We start from the raw sequence: 22,099 nt of genomic DNA, 5'->3' as shown, positions 1-22,099 counted from the left end.
GGCCCATTATTTCCAATTATTTCCAAAAATGGGTTAAAGATACCGAAATTAATGTGTCCTTGGTTTCAAAAATCCTGCCTCTGGCCGGCGGCCCGCCTCCCGGTGATGTCACTACTATGACTATTTGTATGAATGAACTAACACACCTGGCGAGCGGACGCTGATAGCTGTGACTAAGTGAACCCTTCACTTCCCTGTAAGACGGGTATCTCCGCTGACAGGGAAGTGAAGGGCTCACTTAGTCACAGCTATTAGTGGCCGCTCGCCCGCCCGGTGTGTTAGTTCATTCATACACATAGTTGTAGTAGTGACATCACCGGGAGGTGGGCCCCTGGCCAGAGGCAGGATTTTTGAAAGGAAGGACACTGGAGGAGTGGAGAGAGTTCGTCTGCCTGTGACATGGAGGTGCCCACAAGTAAGGAGATTGCCATCATTGGGGGGGGGGCGCTGAGGCGAGGTTACCTGTGGTATTTGTATTATGCAGCATGAGGGGGTTAATATATTGCCACTGGTCACTGATGCATTAGTGACCTACCAGTGGCAGTTAATTGCCCCCTTTGTGCGGGAGACCTTGGCAACCAGCTTGCACAGCCGCCGAAGACCCGAGCAACCTCAGCCGCATCGGTTGTCAATACAAGACAGCCGACTGTCGCCTATGGACGCCGGTATCAGGGTGATGCCTCTAGCTGCAGGCGTCACTCTGGTACAAGAACTTTCCCGAAATATCGGCAATATCGGTCACCTATCGGGGAAAGTGCATATCGGCCCTCCCGATAATCGGTTGATTCCTAGTATAAATACATAAGGGGTTCATATCGTGAACTTGGTGTTGAGTTATTCACTTTAAGGTTGTCACAGAAGACAAGGGGGCACTCTTTATGTTTAACGGTAAAGAAATTTTGTCTCCAAATACAGAGATGTTTCTTCAGTAAGAGCTGTGAAAATGTGGAATAGACTCCCCTCCAGAGGTGGTTCTGGCCAGCTCAGTAGATTGTTTTAACCACTTGCCTACAGTGCACTTAAACCCCCTTCCCATCCAGACCAATTTTTAGCTTTCAGTGCTCTCACACTTTGAATGACAATTGCGCGGTCATGCAACACTGAACCCATATAAATTTTTCGTCCTTTTTTTCATAGAAATAGAGCTTTCTTTTGATGGTATTTATTCACCGCTGGGCTTTTTATTTTGTGCGCTATAAATGAAAAAAGGCCGCAAATTTAAAAAAAAAAAACATTTTTCTTTTAGTTTCTGTTATAAAATTTTGCAAATTAGTAATTTTTCTTCATAAATTTTGGCCAAAATGTATACTTCTACATATCTTTGGTAAAAATAACCCAAATAAGTGTATAGTATTTGGTCTGTGTGAAAGTTAGAGAGTCTACAAGCTATTATGCTAATCATTGGAAATTGATCACACCTAATGTACTGACAGCCTATCTCATTTCTTGAGACCCTAACAAGCCAGGAAAGTACAAATGACCCCTTTTTGGAAAATAGACATTCCAAGGTATTTAATTACAGGCATGGTGAGTTTTTTGAAGTTGTCATTTTTTCCCACAATTCTTTGCAAAATTATTATTTTTTTTTTTACAAAATTGTCATATTCAACAGGTTATTTCTCTCACATGGCATATGCATACTTACAACTACACCCCAAAACACATTCTGCTACTCCTCCTGAGTATGGCGATACCATGTGTGAGACTTTTTTACAGTCTACTCATATAGAGAGGCCCAACATGCAAGGAGCACCATCAGGCATTCTAGGAGCATAAACTATACATCTTACTTGTTGACCACCTATTACACTTTTGAAGGCCCTGGAGCACCAGGACAATGGAAACACCCACTAAATGACCCCATTTTGGAAAGCAAACACCCCAACGTATAATCTATGAGGCATAATGAGTCTTTTGAACATGTCATTTTTTTGCAGAAGTTTTTGGAAAATGTGGAAAAAAAATGAAAACTCATTTTTTTTACACAAAGTTGTCCATTTATAAGATATTTCCAACACATAGCGTGTACATAGCAAAAATGACACCCCAAAATACATTCTGCTACTCCTCCAGAGTATGGCGATACCACATGTGTGAGACTTTTTTTTATAGCCAGGCCACATACAGAGGTCCAACATTAAAGTAGCACCTCCAGGCGTTCTCTGAGCATAAAATACACTTTTCATTTCTCAACCACCTATTACACTTTTGAAGGCCCTGGAGCACCAGCACAATCGAAAAGCCCACTAAATGACCCCATTTTGGAAAGCAAAACCCCAACGTATATTCTATGAGTAGGGATGCACCGAAATGAAATTCTTGGCCGAAGCCGAATAATAATGAAATGTTTGGCCGAAGGCCGAATACCGAACGCGGTGTTTCGCATTTTTTCCATTTATTTTGCCAATTTTTTGTCCTCTCTCTTGTCCTCTCATGTCTCTCTCTCTCTCTCTCTCTCTCTCTCTCTCTCTTGTCCTCTCATGTCTCTCTCCCTAAATGTTACTGTAGGGAATGGGATTCAGTGCACACTACAGCCTTGTACCATAGGGTTAATGTTAGTGACACTGTAGGGATTGGGAAGGATGCTGGGAATGGAAATCAGGAAGCATGCAGGCAGCCTTGTAAATTTTAATTGCAGATACAGGGCACTGGGCAGGTCAGGGTTAATGTGGTAACATCAATTACTCAGTGACAGTCAGTCAGTGTCAGTGTGGACTCGGTCAGATTATACAGTGACAGACAGTCTCTCATAGTGGTGGTAGTAGGAGGCTGGAGGTGGACTAGTAGGAGCCTGGAAAGGAGCACAGCTGCATACATACATTACTCACTCGTGCACTGCAGCCCGCCCCACACATTCAGTGAGTCTTACTCTCCTCCCTAGTTTTTTCAATGGCACATTCAGGAAGCCTATCACGCCGTGAGTAGCGGCACAGCGGAACCAATCAGGTGTGCAGGCACGCGTGATTGGTTCGCTGTGCAGCTAATCACGGCGTGATTGGCTTCCTGAATGTGCCATTGAAAAAACTAGGGAGGAGAGTAAGACTCACTGAATGTGTGGGGCGGGCTGCAGTGCACGAGTGAGTAATGTATGTATGCTCACCGCTGAAGTGTCCCGGCTTCCCCTGCCTAACACTGAAGTCTGTAAATCCTCATGTCCTCCTCCGAGTCCCTTCCCCCTGTAAATATCGTGACCTCGGCGATATGAATATCGCCTACGGCCACAGAACGATAGTCGATATCATATCGACTATCGTTCAGCCCTATTGTTCGGCACAAAATTATTCGGCCTTTTGACTTATTCGGCCGAACACCGAAAGTGCTATTTTTTCTATTTTCGGCCGAATAATGTTCGGCCGCCGAATATTCGGTGCATCCCTATCTATGAGGCATAATGAGTCTTTTGAACATGTCATTTTTTTCCAGAATCTTTCGGAAAATGTGGAAAAAAAATGAAAACGCATTTTTTTTTTTACACAAAGTTGTCCATTTATAAGATATTTCCAACACATAGCATGTACATAGCAAAAATGACACCCCAAAATACATTCTGCTACTCCGCCTGAGTATGGCGATACTACATGTGTGAGACTTTTACGCAGTCAGGTCACATACAGAGGCCCAACATGCAAAGAACACCATCAGGTGTTCTAGGGACACATAGCATGCACATACCATGAATTACCATGAATTACACTTCAAAATACATTCTGCTGAGCAAAGGGTAAACAAAAGCTTACCTGTAGTTTTAGAAGCGCAGTTGTCCACAGGAGTTGAGTCCAGGCAGCAGGCAGGGACTTGGTCAGCAACAGTGCATGCAATTCTCCAGGCAAGGATACCAGCCCAGTGTCGGTGCATGCGGCAGGCAGAGGCATGATGGTAGTAAGTCCTGCAGGCAGAAGTAGGGCCTCTGTCGGGATAGAATGGGGACAGGGGTAGAGGCTTCTCCCACCCAAATCGCTTTGAAGCCTCCGGGATCCAGACCCTAATCTGAGAAGAAAAACAAAAAAAATTGTTTTCTTCATCCAGAAAAACAAATTCTGGTCCCCTCACATATGTGAGACCCCTGTGGTATGAATCCCACTACTTCAAGAGGCAGGCAAAAATCGTGGTCAAACAGTCCAGGGTCAGTTCCAGAGCAGGCAGAGGTAGGTACAAAATCAGCAGGCAAAGGCGTGGTCAAATAACAGTCCAGGGTCAGTTCCAGATCAGGCAGAGATATGAACAGAATCAGCAGGCAGAAGAATGGTCAAAAAACAGGCCAGGGTCAGTTCCGGAGCAGGCAGACATATGTACAAAATCAGCAGGCAAAGGCATCGTTGAATAACAGGCCAGGGTCATTTCAGGAGCATACAGTGGCATAAGGGGTGAAGGTGGAGGACTACGTTTACCATACTTGACTAATAATTTAGACAAGTATGGTAACGGTGGAAACAGTCTTCTACACAGAGGCCTGGTTGGGAAGGACACTGGGGACAATAATTACGGGTGTCTTTTCTAATTCCTGCCTTGGTACACACCCTACATTTTTTCTGCCGTTTTTTGTCTGTGTGGGAGGGATTTTACTGGGAAAATGGCGTTCAGAAAGTCTACTGATTACATCAGATCGAATGTTTTCTGGTGGGCCGTTTTGAAATATAAGGGCAGTGAAGATTTCCTCCAGGTAATAAAGGAAGGGTTGGGGGCTTTCGGTGGACTTGCGGTATAATATGTACGAATTGTATGTGGCCAAATGAAAAAGATAAATTGCTACTTTTGTACCAATGATATGTACGTCTTGTGGGTAGATAGGGTTCCATTATTTGGTCGTTGAAATCCACTCCCCCCATGAACTAGTTGTTCTCATGTACACACGTTGGCTTGCGGATTGGGCCATTCCTTCTTCGGACTTCCACGTAGTTGTCATTGTGGATTGAAGACAGCATGTACACGTCTCTTCTGTCCCTCCACTTCACAGCCAGAACTTCCTATTTTCTCAGACTCACCGTCTCTCCTCTTCTCAGCTTGGTGTTAACGAGCTTTTGAGGAAAGCCTTTTTCTAGGAGAGGGTAAATGAGGTCCTAAACAACTTTCCTGCTTGATCCCAAGTAGTCCGGACATTCAGGGGGATGCAGCTGGGTGTCCTTCCCTTCGTACACCCTGAAGGCATATGTGTACCCTGTGGCTCGGTCACATGACTTATACACCTTCACCCCATAGCGGGCCCGTTTGGGAATAAATTGATGCCCAACCTGCCGGTAAATTTAACCAGGGACTCATCCACACATATATGTTGGTCTGGGGTAAATAATTGAGGGAATATTTCCGAAAAATAATTTAGACGTGGCCGAATTTTATATAGCTTGTCAAATGCTGGGGAATTTCGGGGAGGGCACTGGGTATTGTCATTAAAATGGAGGAACCTCATTATCATCAAATACCTGGCCCTGGGCATTACTGTAGAGTAGATGGGCATATGGTAGATAGGTTTGGTTGACCAATATGCTTGCAATTAATTTTTTTTATTGAGTCCCATGTTGAAGGTGAGGCTTAAAAAGATCTTGAACTCCTCCACCGTTAGGTCTCTCCACTCAAAGGGACGGGAATAAAATGACGTGGGGTTACTCCGAATAAATTGTTGTGCATACAGGTTGCACTGGGCCACAATTGACGTCAGCAGGTCCTCCGTAAAAATTAAACTGAAGTAGTCTATTGGGGCAAAGTTCTCCGTGTTAACCTGGACTCCTGGCTGGGCAGTGAAAGGGGGGATGATGGCTTCTCCTGAGCTGGGAGGAAGCCACAAGGGGTTCTGAAGGGCATAGGGAAGGCTGGCGTTGGTCCTAACCCTTTGGGGGCGCGGTGACACCCCACTTGAACTTGGCCTTTCTTGCCGAGGCACTGTGGTGCTGGTGGATGGCACTGCGGAGCTGGTGGATGGCACTGCCTCCTCACCAGAACGCCTTCGTTTGGCAGGCACGCAGTATTCTTCCTCATCTGAGTCGGTCTGCATCCCGCTGCTTATGACCGGCTCGTAATTTACTTCGGAGTCAGACTCCGAAGAAGATTCCGAAGCAGAAAGCTCCCTGTTGATATCCTCATCCACACTCAGGATATTGAATGCCTACTCGGCTGAAAATTTTTTTTTTGCCATCGTTGGTGACACTGATGGGCACGGTGACACTGATGGGCACGGTGAGACTGGCACTGTGATGGGCACTGAGATGAGCACTGATGGGCACACTGATGAGCGCTGTGGGCACACTGATGAGCGATGTGGGTACACTGATGAGCGCTGTGGGCAACTGTAAAACTCACAATCTCTCCTCTCCTCACACTGCAGTCTGTGTGAGGAAGGAGAGCTGGCAATGAGAGATGATCTCATATGTTTACATTTGAGATCATCTCTCATTGGATGCCTCGATCGAGTGACGAATGGCCGCTGTGATTGGCCATTTGCCACGATCTGTGATTGGCTGTGTCCAAGGGACACGGCCAACACAGATTATCCCTGGTGCGCGCTCGCGGGAGCGCGCGGGGAGACTCTTACTGGGAGGCAATGAGAGATGATCTCATATGTTTACATTTGAGATCATCCCTCATTGGATGCCTCGATCGAGTGACGAATGGCCGCTGTGATTGGCCATTCGCCACGATCTGTGATTGGCTGTGTCCAAGGGACACGGCCAACACAGATTATCCCTGGTGCGCGCTCGCGGGAGCGCGCGGGGAGACTCTTACTGGGAGGCAATGAGAGATGATCTCATATGTTTACATTTGAGATCATCCCTCATTGGATGCCTCGATCGAGTGACGAATGGCCGCTGTGATTGGCCATTCGCCACGATCTGTGATTGGCTGTGTCCAAGGGACACGGCCAACACCGCTTTTCCCCGATGCGCGCTCACGGGAGCGCGCGGGGAGCGTGTTACTGGGAGGCCGTTTAAAATCGGCCTCCCGAAAATTCAAGTCCGCGCTGCAGCCGTACATAGGCTATATCGCGGACCGGAAGCGGTTAAAATAGGCCTGGATTCTTTCCTAGGTGTACATAATATTATTGGGCACTTCCATTTATTGGTAAAGTTGATCCAGAGAATAACTGATTGCCTCTCAGGGGATCAAGAAGAATTTTTTTTTTTTCCCCTGCTGTAGAAAATTGGATCATGCTTTTCAGGGGTTTTTTGCCTTCCTCTGGATCAACTGTGGGTATAGAATTGTGTATATGGGATTGTATGTTGTGTTTTTTTTTTTTTGTTTTTTTTTTTTTTTATATTGGTTGAGCTAGTTGGACTTTTTTTCAACCTAACTATTCTAAATACATATGATTAGAAAAGGTATTTAGCAGTTTATATTTACAAAAATTTTTGCATTTTCACGTTCTGTGGGAGACCAGACATAGTGAATGCATGATCCTGGGTTTAGTAACACTTTAAGTCTTTATTGGCTGTATGATTGTTAGAGCTCAGTGGCTCACTAGATGGTAAAGCCAGGATCTGACCAGAGCCTGCAGCCTGTACCATTAAAGCAAACTTGTAGGAAAGAGAGTGTAAACCACAAGCTAGGGAAATAGTTTACAACTTAAGACATCAGCATACATCTGACCTACCAGACTCCCGTCGGGAAATCCCTATGGTTATGCACATAGTGATCACCATTACAATACTATTTGCATAGCCACTCCATGAAGCTTAGGGAGTAGATTCTGGCTTTAAAGATTCCTGCTGACCGGTTAGGCCACAGTTAGTGATGCACCTTTTTCTTTCTAAATGGGTTTACTTTAAAAACCAATCAATAAGGGCAGCTCCCAAATGTACATCCTCACAGAACCCCTTTAAACTGTGTGCATACAGGTATAGTTGCTTCACAAGAGAAGTGTCATGAACTGATCAGTGGGTAAAAGTCATTGCTTTCTTCCCCACCCTACACAGACTAATAGGATTTTGTACATTGTAGTACAAAGTGTTCATTGTCTAGTAACTGTCCGAGTAGAACATCCCTTATGTATCTTGTGACTAAGAAGCCTCTGTGTCAGCCACATGTTATAAATATAATAGGAACTTTTTAAAGGTGTAGGCCACTTAAAATTGAAAATTAAGCCCTAAAGTGATTATAAAGTCAAACTTTATTTAAAAAAAAAAAAAAAACAAACATGTCATACTTACCTGCTCTGTGTAATAGTCTTGCACAATGCAGCCCCAATCCTCCTCCTCTTCCGTGCTGGTGCCCCTGGCCCCTCCCCCTTAATATACCTGCGTGTTATGGGGGCACTCGCACACGCTCACTCCTGAACCGGCTCTGTGTGTCCATAGACACACAGAGCGTGGCTTAGTCCTGCTCCCTCCTGCTGCTGTCTTTGAGCCAATCAGGAGAGAGAGAGCGAGTTGCTGCTCTCGTGCACATTACTGGATTGAGATCAGGCTCAGTTAAGGATCAGGGGAACTGGTATGCAGAAGATTTTTTAAATGAATTTGGTTCTAAAGCATAAAACTTTTTTACCTTAGACATTCATCAAGCCACCCCCCTCCCCCCCCCCATTAATGCCCTTACACACGATCAGAAAACTGTATGAAAAATACCGCTTTCAAATCGATCATACGATAATCTGATCGTTAGTACACAGCCGATCCTGACCGTTCATCCACTATTATGCAATCAGACAAACGCGAAACGTTTTCTCGTACGATACCAGATTGTACGTTTGTCGCTTAATCAGTACACTTTTTGTCCGAAAATACAATAAATTACATCACTTCTGAAGTTATATTCTGTCATACGAGAATTTTCGTAACTTTAGTAATCTATTCGTTTTCAATAGGAGATTAGCATGCAAAAAAACTGGACGATCATTCATTCGATAATCTCATTGCGTGTACCAGGTATTATACTTAACTGAACCCTTATTTGATCCAGCGCTGTGTACATCTGCAGCTCTTCTCTCCCCTCATTCTGTGTCTCGCTGGCTTTGCTGGGGAACAGGGAGCCATTGGCTCCCAGTGCTGTCAATCTAAGCTTATGACAAGGGAGCAATGGGCAGGGTCGAGTCCCATTCTCTGTGTCAATGGACGCAGCAGCGGGGCTCAGAAGCGAGCATGCACAAGTGCGCCCATGAGAAACAACCTTCCGTGGGGGCACTGCACAGATGGGAGGAGCCAGCGGGGGGACCTGAGAAGAGGAGGTTCGGGGCCGCTCTGTAGAATTTTATTGCACAGAGCAGGTAAGTATAGACATGTTTTATTTTTTTTTTAAAAATCCTTTATAGCCTTTGCCTTGGACCGGTAAAGTGGCTTGTTGGTGTCTGCCAGAGGGGATCGTGGCAATCTGGTACAGCGGGACCGGGTGGGATTCATTGTAAGGTCATCTTACAGATTTTCTGTAAAGCTGAACTTTAAGCTTCATGTAGTGTGTTATCCAGGAATTTGATTTTTTTTTTTTTTTTAAGTTGAAAGCTGTAGGCCATTACATTGCTCAAAGTGGAACTTTAGTCAGGAAATAAGAGGAACTGCAGTCTGCTCACATAATTTGTAATAAAAACATATTTGCCATTCTGAAGCTTCCCTCCAACCACTTTGCATGTGTTTTTATATTTCTCTATATCTCCCTCCGAAGTCTGGCTGCAGCCATTTTAACTGTGGGCAGCTGAAGCTGCTACACACACACACACACACACACACACACACACACACACACACACACACACACACTCAAAACACTCACACCACTGCTTAATTTCACATTTCTGCTCTTTTGATGAATACTTATGGATCTCTGTAGTCTCTGGTTATCTCCTCCCTCATTCAGCCCCCTCGAACTTTGCATCTCTCATTGGCTCTCCTATGATTCACCCTTCACCCCTTGCTGGCAAACTCACAACAGTGAGAGAGAGAGAGAGCTGTGCATTATGTCATTAGCCTGGGCTAATTATCAGACAAGAAAGAGGAAGTGGGCTGTATAAGGTATTTAGTGTCAGAAAAAAAATGTTTTGCTATCGAAAGTTAAAACAAGGGCAGAGGATTTAATAGATGAAAAAATGACTGAAGGTCCGCTTTTAAGTCCTACTAGATCACTTCAGGCTGGCTCCTTCTACAGGTATAGGTATGTAAGGAGGCAGACTGCGGGAGGAGTTGCGGCGATCACCGCCGACCTTCCGCGATCTTCACAGAAACGGACAAAAGCCCTGCCTGCTTATGATAACAAAGCAGGCAGTTCTTCTTTCACACAGGTAGAGAGAGATCAGGAGTTTCAGCTAAGCTGAAACCCCGATCTCTCAGTGCAGGCACAGAGCTCTCCCTCCCCCCAGTCAGTAAGCACAAACAGGCATACATTTAACCCTTTGATCACCCCGTGTTAACCCCTTCCCTGCCAGTGTAATTTATACTGTAATGTCACTGGTCCCCAGAAAGTGTCAAAAATGTCAGTTAGGGGTCCGATCTGTCTGCCGCAATGTCGCAGTCTTGCTAAAGATCGCTGCCATTACTAATAAAAATAAACAAAAAAAATGAAAATTCCAAAAACTTGTCCCTTGGTTTGTAAACGCTATAACTTTTTCGGCTTTAATTCGGCTTTGATCAGGTTTCCGATGTAGTAACCCAGACGCGGCGTGATAACGTCACGTCCGGGTTACTCGGCGGCTAAAGGCGTCAAATTTAAAAAACTGTCGGTATTAAAAAATGCAGATTTCGGCGTTTTGAATACATTGAAGTACAGTGGAGGGGTCTAGGGTCTTTTAGACCCCCGATCCCTCCATAAAGAGTACCTGTCACTGCCTATTTCCATCACAAAGGATGTTTACATTGCTTGTGACAGCAATAAAAGTGATCAGATTTTTTTTTTTTTTTTTAACTGTGCTAAAATTAAAAAATCAAATAAAATAGGGGAAAAAAAAAAAACATTTTAAAGTGTCCCGGTCACCGTGAGCTCGCGCACGAAAGAAGACAACCTACGAAAGTCACGCCCGCAAATGAAAGCGCTGTTCAAACCACTTGTGAAATATTGCCACAATAACCAGAGCGGGAGCAATAATTGTAAAAAAAAAAAGAGTAACTCTGTAACTCTAAACTGGTAACCATTAAAAAATTTTAAAACGTCCCCTATATTTTTTTATTTTTTTTTTTTTGTTGACCGTAGTTTGTCGCCATTCCACGGGTCTGCGCAATTTTAAACCGTAACATGTTGGGTATCTATTTACTCGGCATGATATCATCTTTCACAATATATTAAAAAAAAAAAAAAATGGGCTAACTTTACTGTTTCGTTTTTTTTAAATGCAGTGAAATTTATTTTTTCCCCCAAGAAATGGGGTTTAAAAGCCCGCTGCACATATACTGCATGACAAAAAATATTGCAACGACCGCCATTTTATTCTCCAGAGTCTTTGATAAAAAATATATAAATTAATGTTTGGGGGTTCTAAGTAATTTTCTAGCTAAAAATACAGATTTTAACTTGTGAAAACGTGTCAGAAATGGGCTCGCTCCAGAATTGGTAAAGAAGAACTCTAGGCAAAATGTTTATTTTCCCATGCAGTGAGGCTTTGCCCACACTACATGGGTTAACTGCTCGTTTTGTCCAGGGGCTCAAGAAAAAGCTGTGCTTACCTGATCCTTTGATACTCCGGAAAACAGCGCTCCCTCACATCTAGCTGCGTACTGTTCCTGTCATCCTCCTGCCCAGATTCGGTCTATGGATGTGATGACCTCACGAACAGTCCATTCACCACAAGACTGCTAGCACGGGGGGGGGGGGGGGATTGGCAGGAGTGGCGGGGACCAGTCTTGCGCTCTGAGGATCATGGATTAGGTAAGTATATATCTCCACTCTCCTCACCCCTAGACAAAAACAAGCACTGCATGGGAAATTAAAGATTTTGCCCGGAGTTCTTCTTTCAAGCAGACTTACACATGTTTACATGCTTGATCTGTAAATGGGATCTGCAGTGGATCGCTTTTTAGAGAGCGCTACAGGGGCAATGGACAAGCTCTGTAAAGGCCAATACTGCCTCCTGAATGCCTGTGTTTTGTTTTTTTCCTCTTTGACAGCAGAACAGGGTTCTTGAAAGGGTTTACTGTACCACAGCCCCAAGCCTAGCACACTGAATGTGACAAGGGGTATACATTTTTCCTTTGTAAATGTACAATTTCATCTGCGCACTGTATTATTTTAGGGTGGGAGTGGAGGCAGTGGTGGGATTCAAAAATTTTAGTAACCAGTTCCGACTTTCCCAGCAGAATGACCAGCGTGCCCCCTTTCAATGCACAGTGACCAGCATGCCCCCTTTCAATGCACAATGACCAGCGCTGCGTGCCCCCTTTTCAAGGCACAGTGACCGGCGTGCCCCCCTTTCAATGCAGAGAGACCAGCGTGCCCCCTTTCAATGCACAGTGACCAGCATGCCCCACTTTTAATGCACAGTGACCAGCGCTGCGTGCCCCCCTTTCAATGCACAGTGACCAGCGTGCCCCCCTTTCAATGCAGAGAGACCAGCGTGCCCCCCTTTCAATGCACAGTGCCCACAGCATTGCCCCCAGTCATTGCAGAGTGCCCACAGCATTGCCCCCAATCATTGCAGAGTGCCCGCAGCATTGCCCCCAATCATTGCAGAGTGCCCACAGCATTGCCCCCAATCATTGCAGAGTGCCCACAGCATTGCCCCCATTCATTTCAGAGTGCCACAGCATTGCCCGGAATCATTGCAGAGTGCCAGCATTCCCCCCGCGAGACCCGTTTACTTACCTCACGGACGGTCATCACGGCAGCTTCTCTTCAGTCCCGGCTCCCCGCGTCTCCTCAGTCCTCCCGCCTCCTCGGCCAATGGCACGGCGTTTGCCTTTCGGCCAATCGGGAAGCGGGAGGACCCGCTCCCTGATTGGCCAGGAGGAGGATCCTTGTGACAATAGCGAATTTTCATTCGCTATTGTCACAGAATGGGCGGGCTCGGCCTCGGGGCGCACTGCTCTGCTGCTCCACGGCCGCCAGTTTAGAGGGATCAGCCGGTTCTGCGAACTTGCAGAAAGTTTGCAACCGGTTCCATAGAACCGGTGCGAACCGGCTGAATCCCACCACTGGGTGGAGGGTAATACTGCTCCCCAACTCCCACCCCCGACTGCAAGTGTAGAAAAAAATAAACCCCTCAGTCTCCAATCTGATCCTGGGGACATGTAATTGTTTTTTTTTTCCTCTAAATTAAGCTTAACTGACTGCACCTAAATACAAGGGAACACTCAGTTCAAATGCCACCATTGAAAAAGCATTACCTGCATTTATAGGTTTAGAAGTGTCCTTATATTTCATATAAATGCAAATTAGACCATGCAGATGTGGCCTTAGGTTACAAGCGTTGTCGAAATCTAGTTTATAGCTATAACTTTCACATAATATTTTGAATGTACTGAAAATGCTGGGTGTGTTGTTTCCTCCTGAGCAGGGCACACGCCTAGATCCCTTTAGGTCTGATTGGTTATATGCAGTGCTTTAAGTGGGCCGGTACGCACTGGTACTCAGTACCGCCACTTCCGAAAAAAGCTCTTGAGAGTACCGCCACCTCTCCCTGCGCCTAGAACGTGATTTTAGCGTACCGGTACGCAGCGCAGGGCTGATCCACCGATGAAAAGGGGGGGCGCCGCTCTGCAGACAGAAGTAAATCCCAGTTCCCACATGGATGCCGGCCGCACCGCTGACCGATCTGCCTGTGCTTCCTTCCTGTACCACTGGTTGCTAGATCGCCTACCGCCTGGCGTCTAGCAACCAGTGACATCATACGCCCGGCCCGCCGCCCCCAGCATTCGCAGCGGAGGAGGAATCTATTCCTCCGCGCCTAAACAGTGTTGGGGCTGGCTCCAGTGCATCCCCCACCCCCTCCAGCAGTGCCCTGCGCGGTTTAGAAGAACAGGTGTCCTGCCGACTGCCGAGAGAAAGTAAAGCCTGGCTGCTTGTCACCCCACAGTGCCCTGGCTGCCTGCCGCCTGCCACAACAGCGCCTGCCTGGCAGAGCAGCACATTATAGGTCAGTGAGTCTAAGGTAGCCATGATAGATGATATGTATTTGGTCATAGGTAGCAGCAAGCTAGGCATCCACACTTTTTTTTTTTTTTTTGGCTGCTACCTATGACCAAATACATATGGCTACCTTAGACTCACCTAGAAGCACACAATGTGCTGTGCAGCTGTGGCAGGCAGGCAGGGCACTGTGTTGTCGCTGAGAGCGGCTAAGCTTGAACTTGAGGACGAGGCGCCACTTTCTCTCTTCAGGAGAAACCGATAAGATTTTTAGATTATGCACTATAAACCAATAAAAGTGTGTCAATTTTGAAAAAAAAAAAAAAGGAAAAAAATATAGTATCTCACTTTCTGCTTTATAATATTACACCAAGAGCGATACACAGGTTAATTAAATGTAGGGGGGCCAGTCTGGCCCCCCTACTTTTAGTTTATCTGTGTATCGCTCTTGGTAATATTATATAGCAGAAAGTGAGAAATACTACTTTTTTTTTTTTTTTTTCAGAATTGACGCTCTTTTTTTGGTTTATAGCGCATAATCTAAAAATCGCATCGGTTTCTCCTGAAGAGAGAAAGTGGTGTCTTGGCCTCAAGTTCAAGCTTAGCCGCTCTCAGCGACAACACAGTGCCCTGCCTGCCTGCCTGCCTTCCACAGCTGCACAGCACATTGTGTGCTTCTAGGTGAGTCTAAGGTAGCCATATGTATTTGGTCATAGGTAGGAGTCATCAAAAAAAAAAAAAAATTATAGGCTATAATAGAGTACCGGCACCTCTTTTGGGCCACTTAAAGCACTGGTTATATGTACAAAATAAGTGTGGTTTTTTTTTTCTGATTTGTGCTGAATAAACAAATGCTCCTAGATCATTCTTTCTAAACCTTTTTAACAGCTAGGAACCCTTAAAGCGCTCAGGTCACCTCTGTTAATGACTCTTATCTTCAGCTCAGTGAACATTAGCATGAGCAGTAAAGTAGGCCATAGACGGAAAGATTGTCTTTTCTGCAACCACTGGTTGCAGTAAAGAAAATCGCTCAATTCCATCATCAACACAGTGTTGATAGGGTAATCTCTCACGCAGAAATGTTGTGTTCCCCGGCTGAGAATTTGGGGAACAGTCATGGCATTGCCTTTGTGAAAGTTGAATTTCTCAATGTTGAAGACCATGGTGGGAGAACACAAGAAAGATACTTGTATATGCCTATCAAGAGAATATGAACGTTTGCATACTTCTTCTCTTTCACCTAGTCCATTTTCTACACAAAAATGTATATCCCTGTTTGGAGCCCTTTTCTTCAAGTCCCATTCTTTTAATAACAGGGCTTTAATGCAATGTCGGCTCATGGTCAAGCTGAAAGGCCCCCATGAAGGCTGACCTGTCTCATCTCTAAACTCAGGGCTGCTAACAGAACAGCGTAAAATCGTGAAATAAACTCTTGGTTTACTTTCTGTTCCTTTACACAGTAACTTGTTTTTTTAGTGTCTCTTATCAGCACTGAATTCAGGCAGGAGATAGGATGGCCGAACAGCCTAAACTGATGGGGAAAATACAAACTAATATTCCTAAATCAATTGATTCCTAAGTGGTGAGCTTTTACTATTTATTAGTTCAAGAATGGAGTTTCAGATTTCTTCAAATTACATTTAGTATTGGACTATTTAATAAATCCTGAAGAGGAGAAAGTTTTTCATCAGTAAATTCTCTGTTTCTTTGTACAGCTTTACTTTTTCTTAAAAATGGCAATGCCTGATTTGCCTGCAATACACCTCTTTGTAATAAAATCTTGCTTCCATTGGTCCATATAAAACAAAACTTGAATCCCTGACTCTATTTATAGTACTCCATGCCTGTGACCTGGCTATAAAAATACACTCCAAAGTATGACTCCATTATTACAATTTACAAAAAGGCTGCGCTACAGGTAGAATCTCACTCGTGAGCTGTTAGTGAACTTGTATAAACCTACAAAAGACTTCCCTCCAAACAAATTCAGCTTTAGAGGGAACATGGCATAAACAGTGCCTAGGATAACCACCGTAAAAATGTGCAGGCATCTCTTTTAATGTAGAAATTGAGTCACTTGGATCCTAGGCCCTGGCAGTTAGCGGTACCTCAGCTTAAAGGATAAGTTCACCTTTTTGTAACATGTTACATGTTGCACCTGTATTCAGGGTGTAACATGATACAAATTTGGCTGTCAGCTTGTAGCTTTTAATAAACTACCACAGTGCTGTGGAGCGCCATGTGAAGTCCATTCTCTCTTCCTGTCCGATTGTATCTGCTTGCCTGTATGGGATGTGTATGGGCATACAGATACTGACAGATTTGCTGGAGACCTTTAGGGCTTTAAAAAAAAAGGCTTTAAAAAAAAAAAAAAAAAAAAACATAAATGCACACGGTTTTACCTGCAACAAAATGTGCATTTTATTATTTTGTTCTAAAAAGTAAACTTCTCCTTTAAAGTGGAACTATATATAGGCAGAACATTTTTGTTAATTTTATAATGAATGGATAGAATAAGGGAGGGTTATAACCAACGTCAGATTTTTTTTTTTTTTTTTTACCATCTGTGTCCCATTGCAGAGATTTACCTTCACTTCCTGTCCCATAGCCAAGTGGGAAGCAATTCCTGCTAATTAGGGGAATTCCTTGGGGATCCCCAGGTCACCAGAACTAGTGTTCCTATTGGAAGATTTACCCGCTGTTACTTTTCTGAGGACAACCTAAAATTTGGGATTTTCTTTTACTTTCAATGATTGTAAACAGGACGAATAGAGAGGGCGAATCTCCTTAACGGGTGCACAAACGGCAAGAAAAACTGACAAGCATTCTAATCCCTCTCCACTCTGTCCAAAACAAAACAGTTTTGCCTTTAGTTATATTTTCACTTTAGGATGAGGTTAAAGTGTTCACCTTTTCAGGAAAAATGAAAAGGTGAACTGATATAGTACTCCATCCCCCCCAACCACCACCACCACCTGGTCCTCACTCTACCTCTAGGGATAATAACCATCTAGATGAGCATGCCAAGAATCAGTTGCACCACACCCTGAAAAGATCATCAAAACATTTTTTTTCTCCAGAAATTAGGGTTTTTCAGGTGCCATTAGAAACAGACCAATGAACAAATCATAAAATGATTCATTTTTATTATACAAATATTAAAATCTTTGTTTAGAAAATGTCAATTACATATGACCGTATCACAAACATTCCCCGACATGTTTCGCTATACATACATGGCTTCTTCAGGAGATTGTCTGGATGATCACATAAGCTATTAAAAATTAATTATAATGCATACAAATATAATACATAATTAGTTATTACATGAATTTACAAAATATTTGTGTGTAGAGAACAACTACAATATATAACAAGATTAGACAAACATATGTGCTTACAATTGCTGGGTCCATAAAGGGAAAATAGCAGCCCCTTTGATAAGTATATATCCCAGAGACTTCAAAAATTATTTTTCAATGAAACCAGATGGACACTTAGGATTTACAGTGGGTACGGAAAGTATTCAGACCCCCTTAAATTTTTCACTCTGTTATATTGCAGCCATTTGCTAAAATCATTTAAGTTCATTCTTCTTCCTCATGAATGTACACACAGCTCCCCATATTGACGGAAAAACACAGAATTGTTGACATTGTTGCAGATTTATTAAAAAAGAAAAACTGAAATATCACATGGTCCTAAGTATTCAGACCCTTTGCTGTGACACTCATATATTTAACTCAGGTGCTTTCCATTTCTTCTGATCATCCTTGAGATGGTTCTACACCTTCATTTGAGTCCAGCTGTGTTTGATTATACTGATTGGACTTGATTAGGAAAGCCACACACCTGTCTATATAAGACCTTCCAGATCACAATGCATGTCAGAGCAAATGAGAATCATGAGGTCAAAGGAACTGCCTGAAGAGCTCAGAGACGGAATTGTGGCAAGGCACAGATCTGGCCAAGGTTACAAAAAGATTTCTGCTGCACTTAAGGTTCCTAAGAGCACAGTGGCCTCCATAATCCTCAAATGGAAGACGTTTGGGATGACCAGAACCCTTCCTAGAGCTGGCCGTCCGGCCAAACTGAGCTATCGGGGGAGAAGAGCCTTGGTGAGAGAGGTAAAGAAGAACCCAAAGATCACTGTGGCTGAGCTCCAGAGATGCAGTCAGGAGATGGGAGAAAGTTGTAGAAAGTCAACCATCACTGCAGCCCTCCACCAGTCGGGGCTTTATGGCAGAGTGGCCCGACGGAAGCCTCTGCTCAGTGTAAGACACATGAAAGCCCGCATGGAGTTTGCTAAAAAAACACCTGAAGGACTCCAAGATGGTGAGAAATAAGATTCTCTGGTCTGATGAGACCGAAATAGAACTTTTTGGCCTCAATTCTAAGCGGTATGTGTGGAGAAAATCAGGCACTGCTCATCACCTGTCCAATACAGTCCCAACAGTGAAGCATGGTGGTGGCAGCATCATGCTGTGGGGGGTGTTTTTCAGCTGCAGGGACAGGACTGGTTGCAATCGAGGGAAAGATGAATGCGGCCAAGTACAGGGATATCCTGGACAAAAACCTTCTCCAGAGTGCTCTGGACCTCAGACTGGGCCGAAGGTTTACCTTCCAACAAGACAATGACCCTAAGCACACAGCTAAAATAACGGAGTGGCTTCACAACAACTCCGTGACTGTTCTTGAATGGCCCAGCCAGAGCCCTGACTTAAACCCAATTGAGCATCTCTGGAGAGACCTAAAAATGGCTGTCCACCAACGTTTACCATCCAACCTGACAGAACTGGAGAGGATCTGCAAGGAGGAATGGCAGAGGATCCCCAAATCCAGGTGTGAAAGACTTGTTGCATCTTTCCCAAAAAGACTCCTGGCTGTATTAGATCAAAAGGGGGCTTCTACTAAATACTGAGCAAAGGGTCTGAATACTTAGGACCATGTGATATTTCAGTTTTTCTTTTTTAATAAATCTGCAACAATGTCAACAATTCTGTGTTTTTCTGTCAGTATGGGGTGCTATGTGTACATTAATGAGGAAGAAGAATGAACCTAAATGATTTTAGCAAATGGCTGCAATATAACAAAGAGTGAAAAATGTAAGGGGGTCTGAATACTTTCCGTACCCACTGTATCTAATAAAGGCTTTTAAGAATGGATATCCTTGTAACATAAGGAGCAAATGGGGCTCAAGATTTTAAAGCACTTAAGGGAGAACTTTTTTTAAAAAAAAGGTTGAAATACATATTAGAACTTATTTTTGTAACCAAAATTGATTTTATGCCTTTATCTCAAATTATTAAGTACAAATCAAGGTAATTACCTATAGTCACCCATATATTGCAGAGCCGCAACTACTTAAAAACATTAGGGCTCAAAGGGGTAGAGTAGAGATATTACTGAACACCTCCCCTCAGCACACCTAAGAGAGGCTACATATATGAACTAAAGAGATTCTCATACTACCTTGGCAAAATTACCATAGATTCAAAAAGGTTCCACGATCACCTAAGATGTTCTTGCTTCCTTCACTGGTCACATCCCTTCAACTGGTGAACATCAGCAGCTAGAGGATTTGAAATCCCAGCTCTTTTCCCTCTTCTCTGCACGTTGCTTCCAGGATGGATCATAGTGATTTTACTGTGCAGGTGCTGTCTAATCAGAATTGCTCTGGTCTGTCTCAAAAGCACTGCACAGAGAGGAGCGAGGATTTGAAGTCCCCGGATTGCTGGACTGGTTCCTTGGGTATTGATAGCTCCACATCCCCGGAGGTAGTACAGTGGGTACGGGGAGGGTAGGGTGGTACGTTTTTTTCTGAAAATGTGAACTAACTTTTCAAATAGTGCGCTCTTCCATTGTTACACACTACCCTGGTCAATCAGCTGTCAAATACCTTCATTTGCTACTGCTCCTGAGGCTCTAATATTATTTAAATGGTGTGTGGGCGGGTCTCAACCTTGACTAGGAGAGAAGTCAAAACCCTTTGGTACAGCCTGTGCCAAGAATTTACTTTGGTATACCTGTACTGTGGCCCTATTACCGATTTTTTTTTTTTTTTTTTTTTTTTTTTTTTTTTTAGGCCACATCAGGATTACTCTATTTGTTTAATGTTATACTGATCTGCTCAGTGTAACTGCTCATGATGGTTTGCTTAATGGTCTTTGCATTATTCAGTTGCCAGTAGTAGTTTTCTGTTTCTGATCTGTAATTCCAGTCCTGATAAGGCAAGTTGTCTTTCATATCAAGCTAACATTTAGTGGACTTGAGGTCTGAAAGTAATTTATGTCAGGTCTGTTCTTCAGGCTCTTGTATTCTTCTTTTCAAATGTTTGGCGTGTATTTAGAAATCTGGTTGTGTGGCTAGCAAAGAGACTTTCCCTGTCCCTGAATTTTTATAGCTCTGCTTTACCTTACCATATACTGTATCATTCTTTTTGTCATTTACACACATAATCAAGTGTAGCTACAATTTTACAGATATCTAAAATCAAATTATTTTCTTTATTTTACAGTTGGTATATGAGTTTTTCCTGAGATTTCTGGAAAGTCCAGACTTTCAACCAAGTATTGCAAAGAGGTTTGTGGACCAGAAATTTGTGCAACAGGTAAACTTTGGTTTGTAAAGTAAGCTGACTGTAGCCTAGCTTTATTGTGCTCTACACTTGAGCCACTTGATTCATCCCCTAGCATGTTTACATGTGCCTAACATTGTGTATCTAAATATTTATCTGTTCCTAAAGACTGCAGGGAGGAAGTTCACAGGGTTTCAGCACTGCAAGAAGGCACACATGGGCTGGGGGAATAAAGTGGCACTGCAGGTCATCATAAGGGCTACAGGGAGGATGCCTCTGCAGGAGGAAACACAAGATTCAGTTTGTGGGAAGCAATGGTAGAGACCGCGGGTAGTGGACAGCACATGGAGAGCACACTGCGGGGTGGTGGCGGGGGCTTCCACAATATGTTATGAATTGCTGCGAACTATGCCTTCTTGAGTTTGTGGTTGCTGCAGCCAGCATTAGCATATAGTTAAGGGAATCCCAAGGTAAAAGTCGACGAGCTTGCCTGCTGCAAGCTTTTTGATCCCAATGTAACTCTTTTGTCAATGATATTAAAAGGGATTAATGGAAGGCAGCCAGGTTTTTACACTACATATGTTCGTTCTAGTGGTGTGATACTTGGTAAATTCCTAGTTAAAGTGGTTCTAAAGGGTCAAGGTACAAAAAAAACCTGACCGAATACCTGAGCCTCATCGCGATCCAGCGATGTCCACGAGAGCCTTGGCTGCTTGGGGATTCTCCCTCCTGATTGGCTGAGACAGTCAGCCAGTGAGCCAATGAGGAGAGAGGGGTGGCAGGGCCAAGTTGCGGCTCTATATGAATGGATAAGCAGAGCTGCGGCTGAGGAGCGAGCCTGCCTGAGTGCCACTATTGCAAGCTGCTTACTCTGGGGTACGAGCGCCGGCAGGGGACCCGAGATGAGGAGAACCTGGGCTGCCCTGTGCAAAATCATTTTACCGAGCAGGTAACAACATGATGATTAAAAGGAAAAAAATGACTTTAATAACACTTTAAAGCAGTGAAGAACAAAGCTGAGGTGCAAAGCAAGGCAGGCGATTAGGTTGTACTTTACTGGAGTTGATTCAGTGAAAGATTCATTATTGTTGTTGCCTAATCATGTAAAGTTGGCACAGTCTTGCTTTAATACCTGGAGTTGTTTTCTAATGTCTTACCTCTTCTATTAAGCTGCTGGAGCTGTTTGACAGTGAAGACCCCAGAGAGCGAGAGTTTTTGAAGACTGTACTACATCGAATATATGGCAAGTTCCTTGGCCTAAGAGCATTCATCAGAAAACAGATTAACAACATTTTTCTCAGGTACCACATTTATTTTGAATAGCAGATACGACTGCACAGTACAACCGAATGCCATTTCCCCATACCTTCCCAGTTGTTTTGTTTTACTTTAAGACTCCGTTCACACTGGGGCGACCTGTCAGGCGACCTGGTCGCCTGACAGGTCGCCGTAGGTCGCCTGCCATAGAGAAGCTGTGGACCCGTTCTAATAGGAGTGACACAAGTCGCTCCGACTTAGAAAAAGGGTCCGGCGCTTCTTTGGGGCGACCTGGAGCGA

The 22,099-nt window shown here is 44.0% G+C and overlaps 1 protein-coding gene across 1 annotated transcript in view; it reads left to right on the top strand.

The window, feature by feature from the left end:
* Nucleotides 1–22,099, top strand: part of PPP2R5A (protein phosphatase 2 regulatory subunit B'alpha) — a 229,891-nt gene that overhangs the window by 145,379 nt on the left and 62,413 nt on the right. Inside the window, exons 4-5 of the mRNA XM_082252330.1 lie at nt 20,483–20,575; nt 21,713–21,843. Coding sequence (XP_082108456.1) covers nt 20,483–20,575; nt 21,713–21,843 — 224 coding nt within the window. The remainder of the gene's footprint in view (nt 1–20,482; nt 20,576–21,712; nt 21,844–22,099) is intronic.

The sequence above is a fragment of the Pelophylax lessonae genome (genome assembly GCF_965119305.1).
Source record: "Pelophylax lessonae genome assembly, chromosome: 3".
Taxonomy (NCBI): Eukaryota; Metazoa; Chordata; class Amphibia; order Anura; family Ranidae; genus Pelophylax; species Pelophylax lessonae.
The sequence above is the reverse complement of the archived record's forward strand: the minus strand, read 5'-3'. Positions and strand labels throughout refer to the sequence as shown.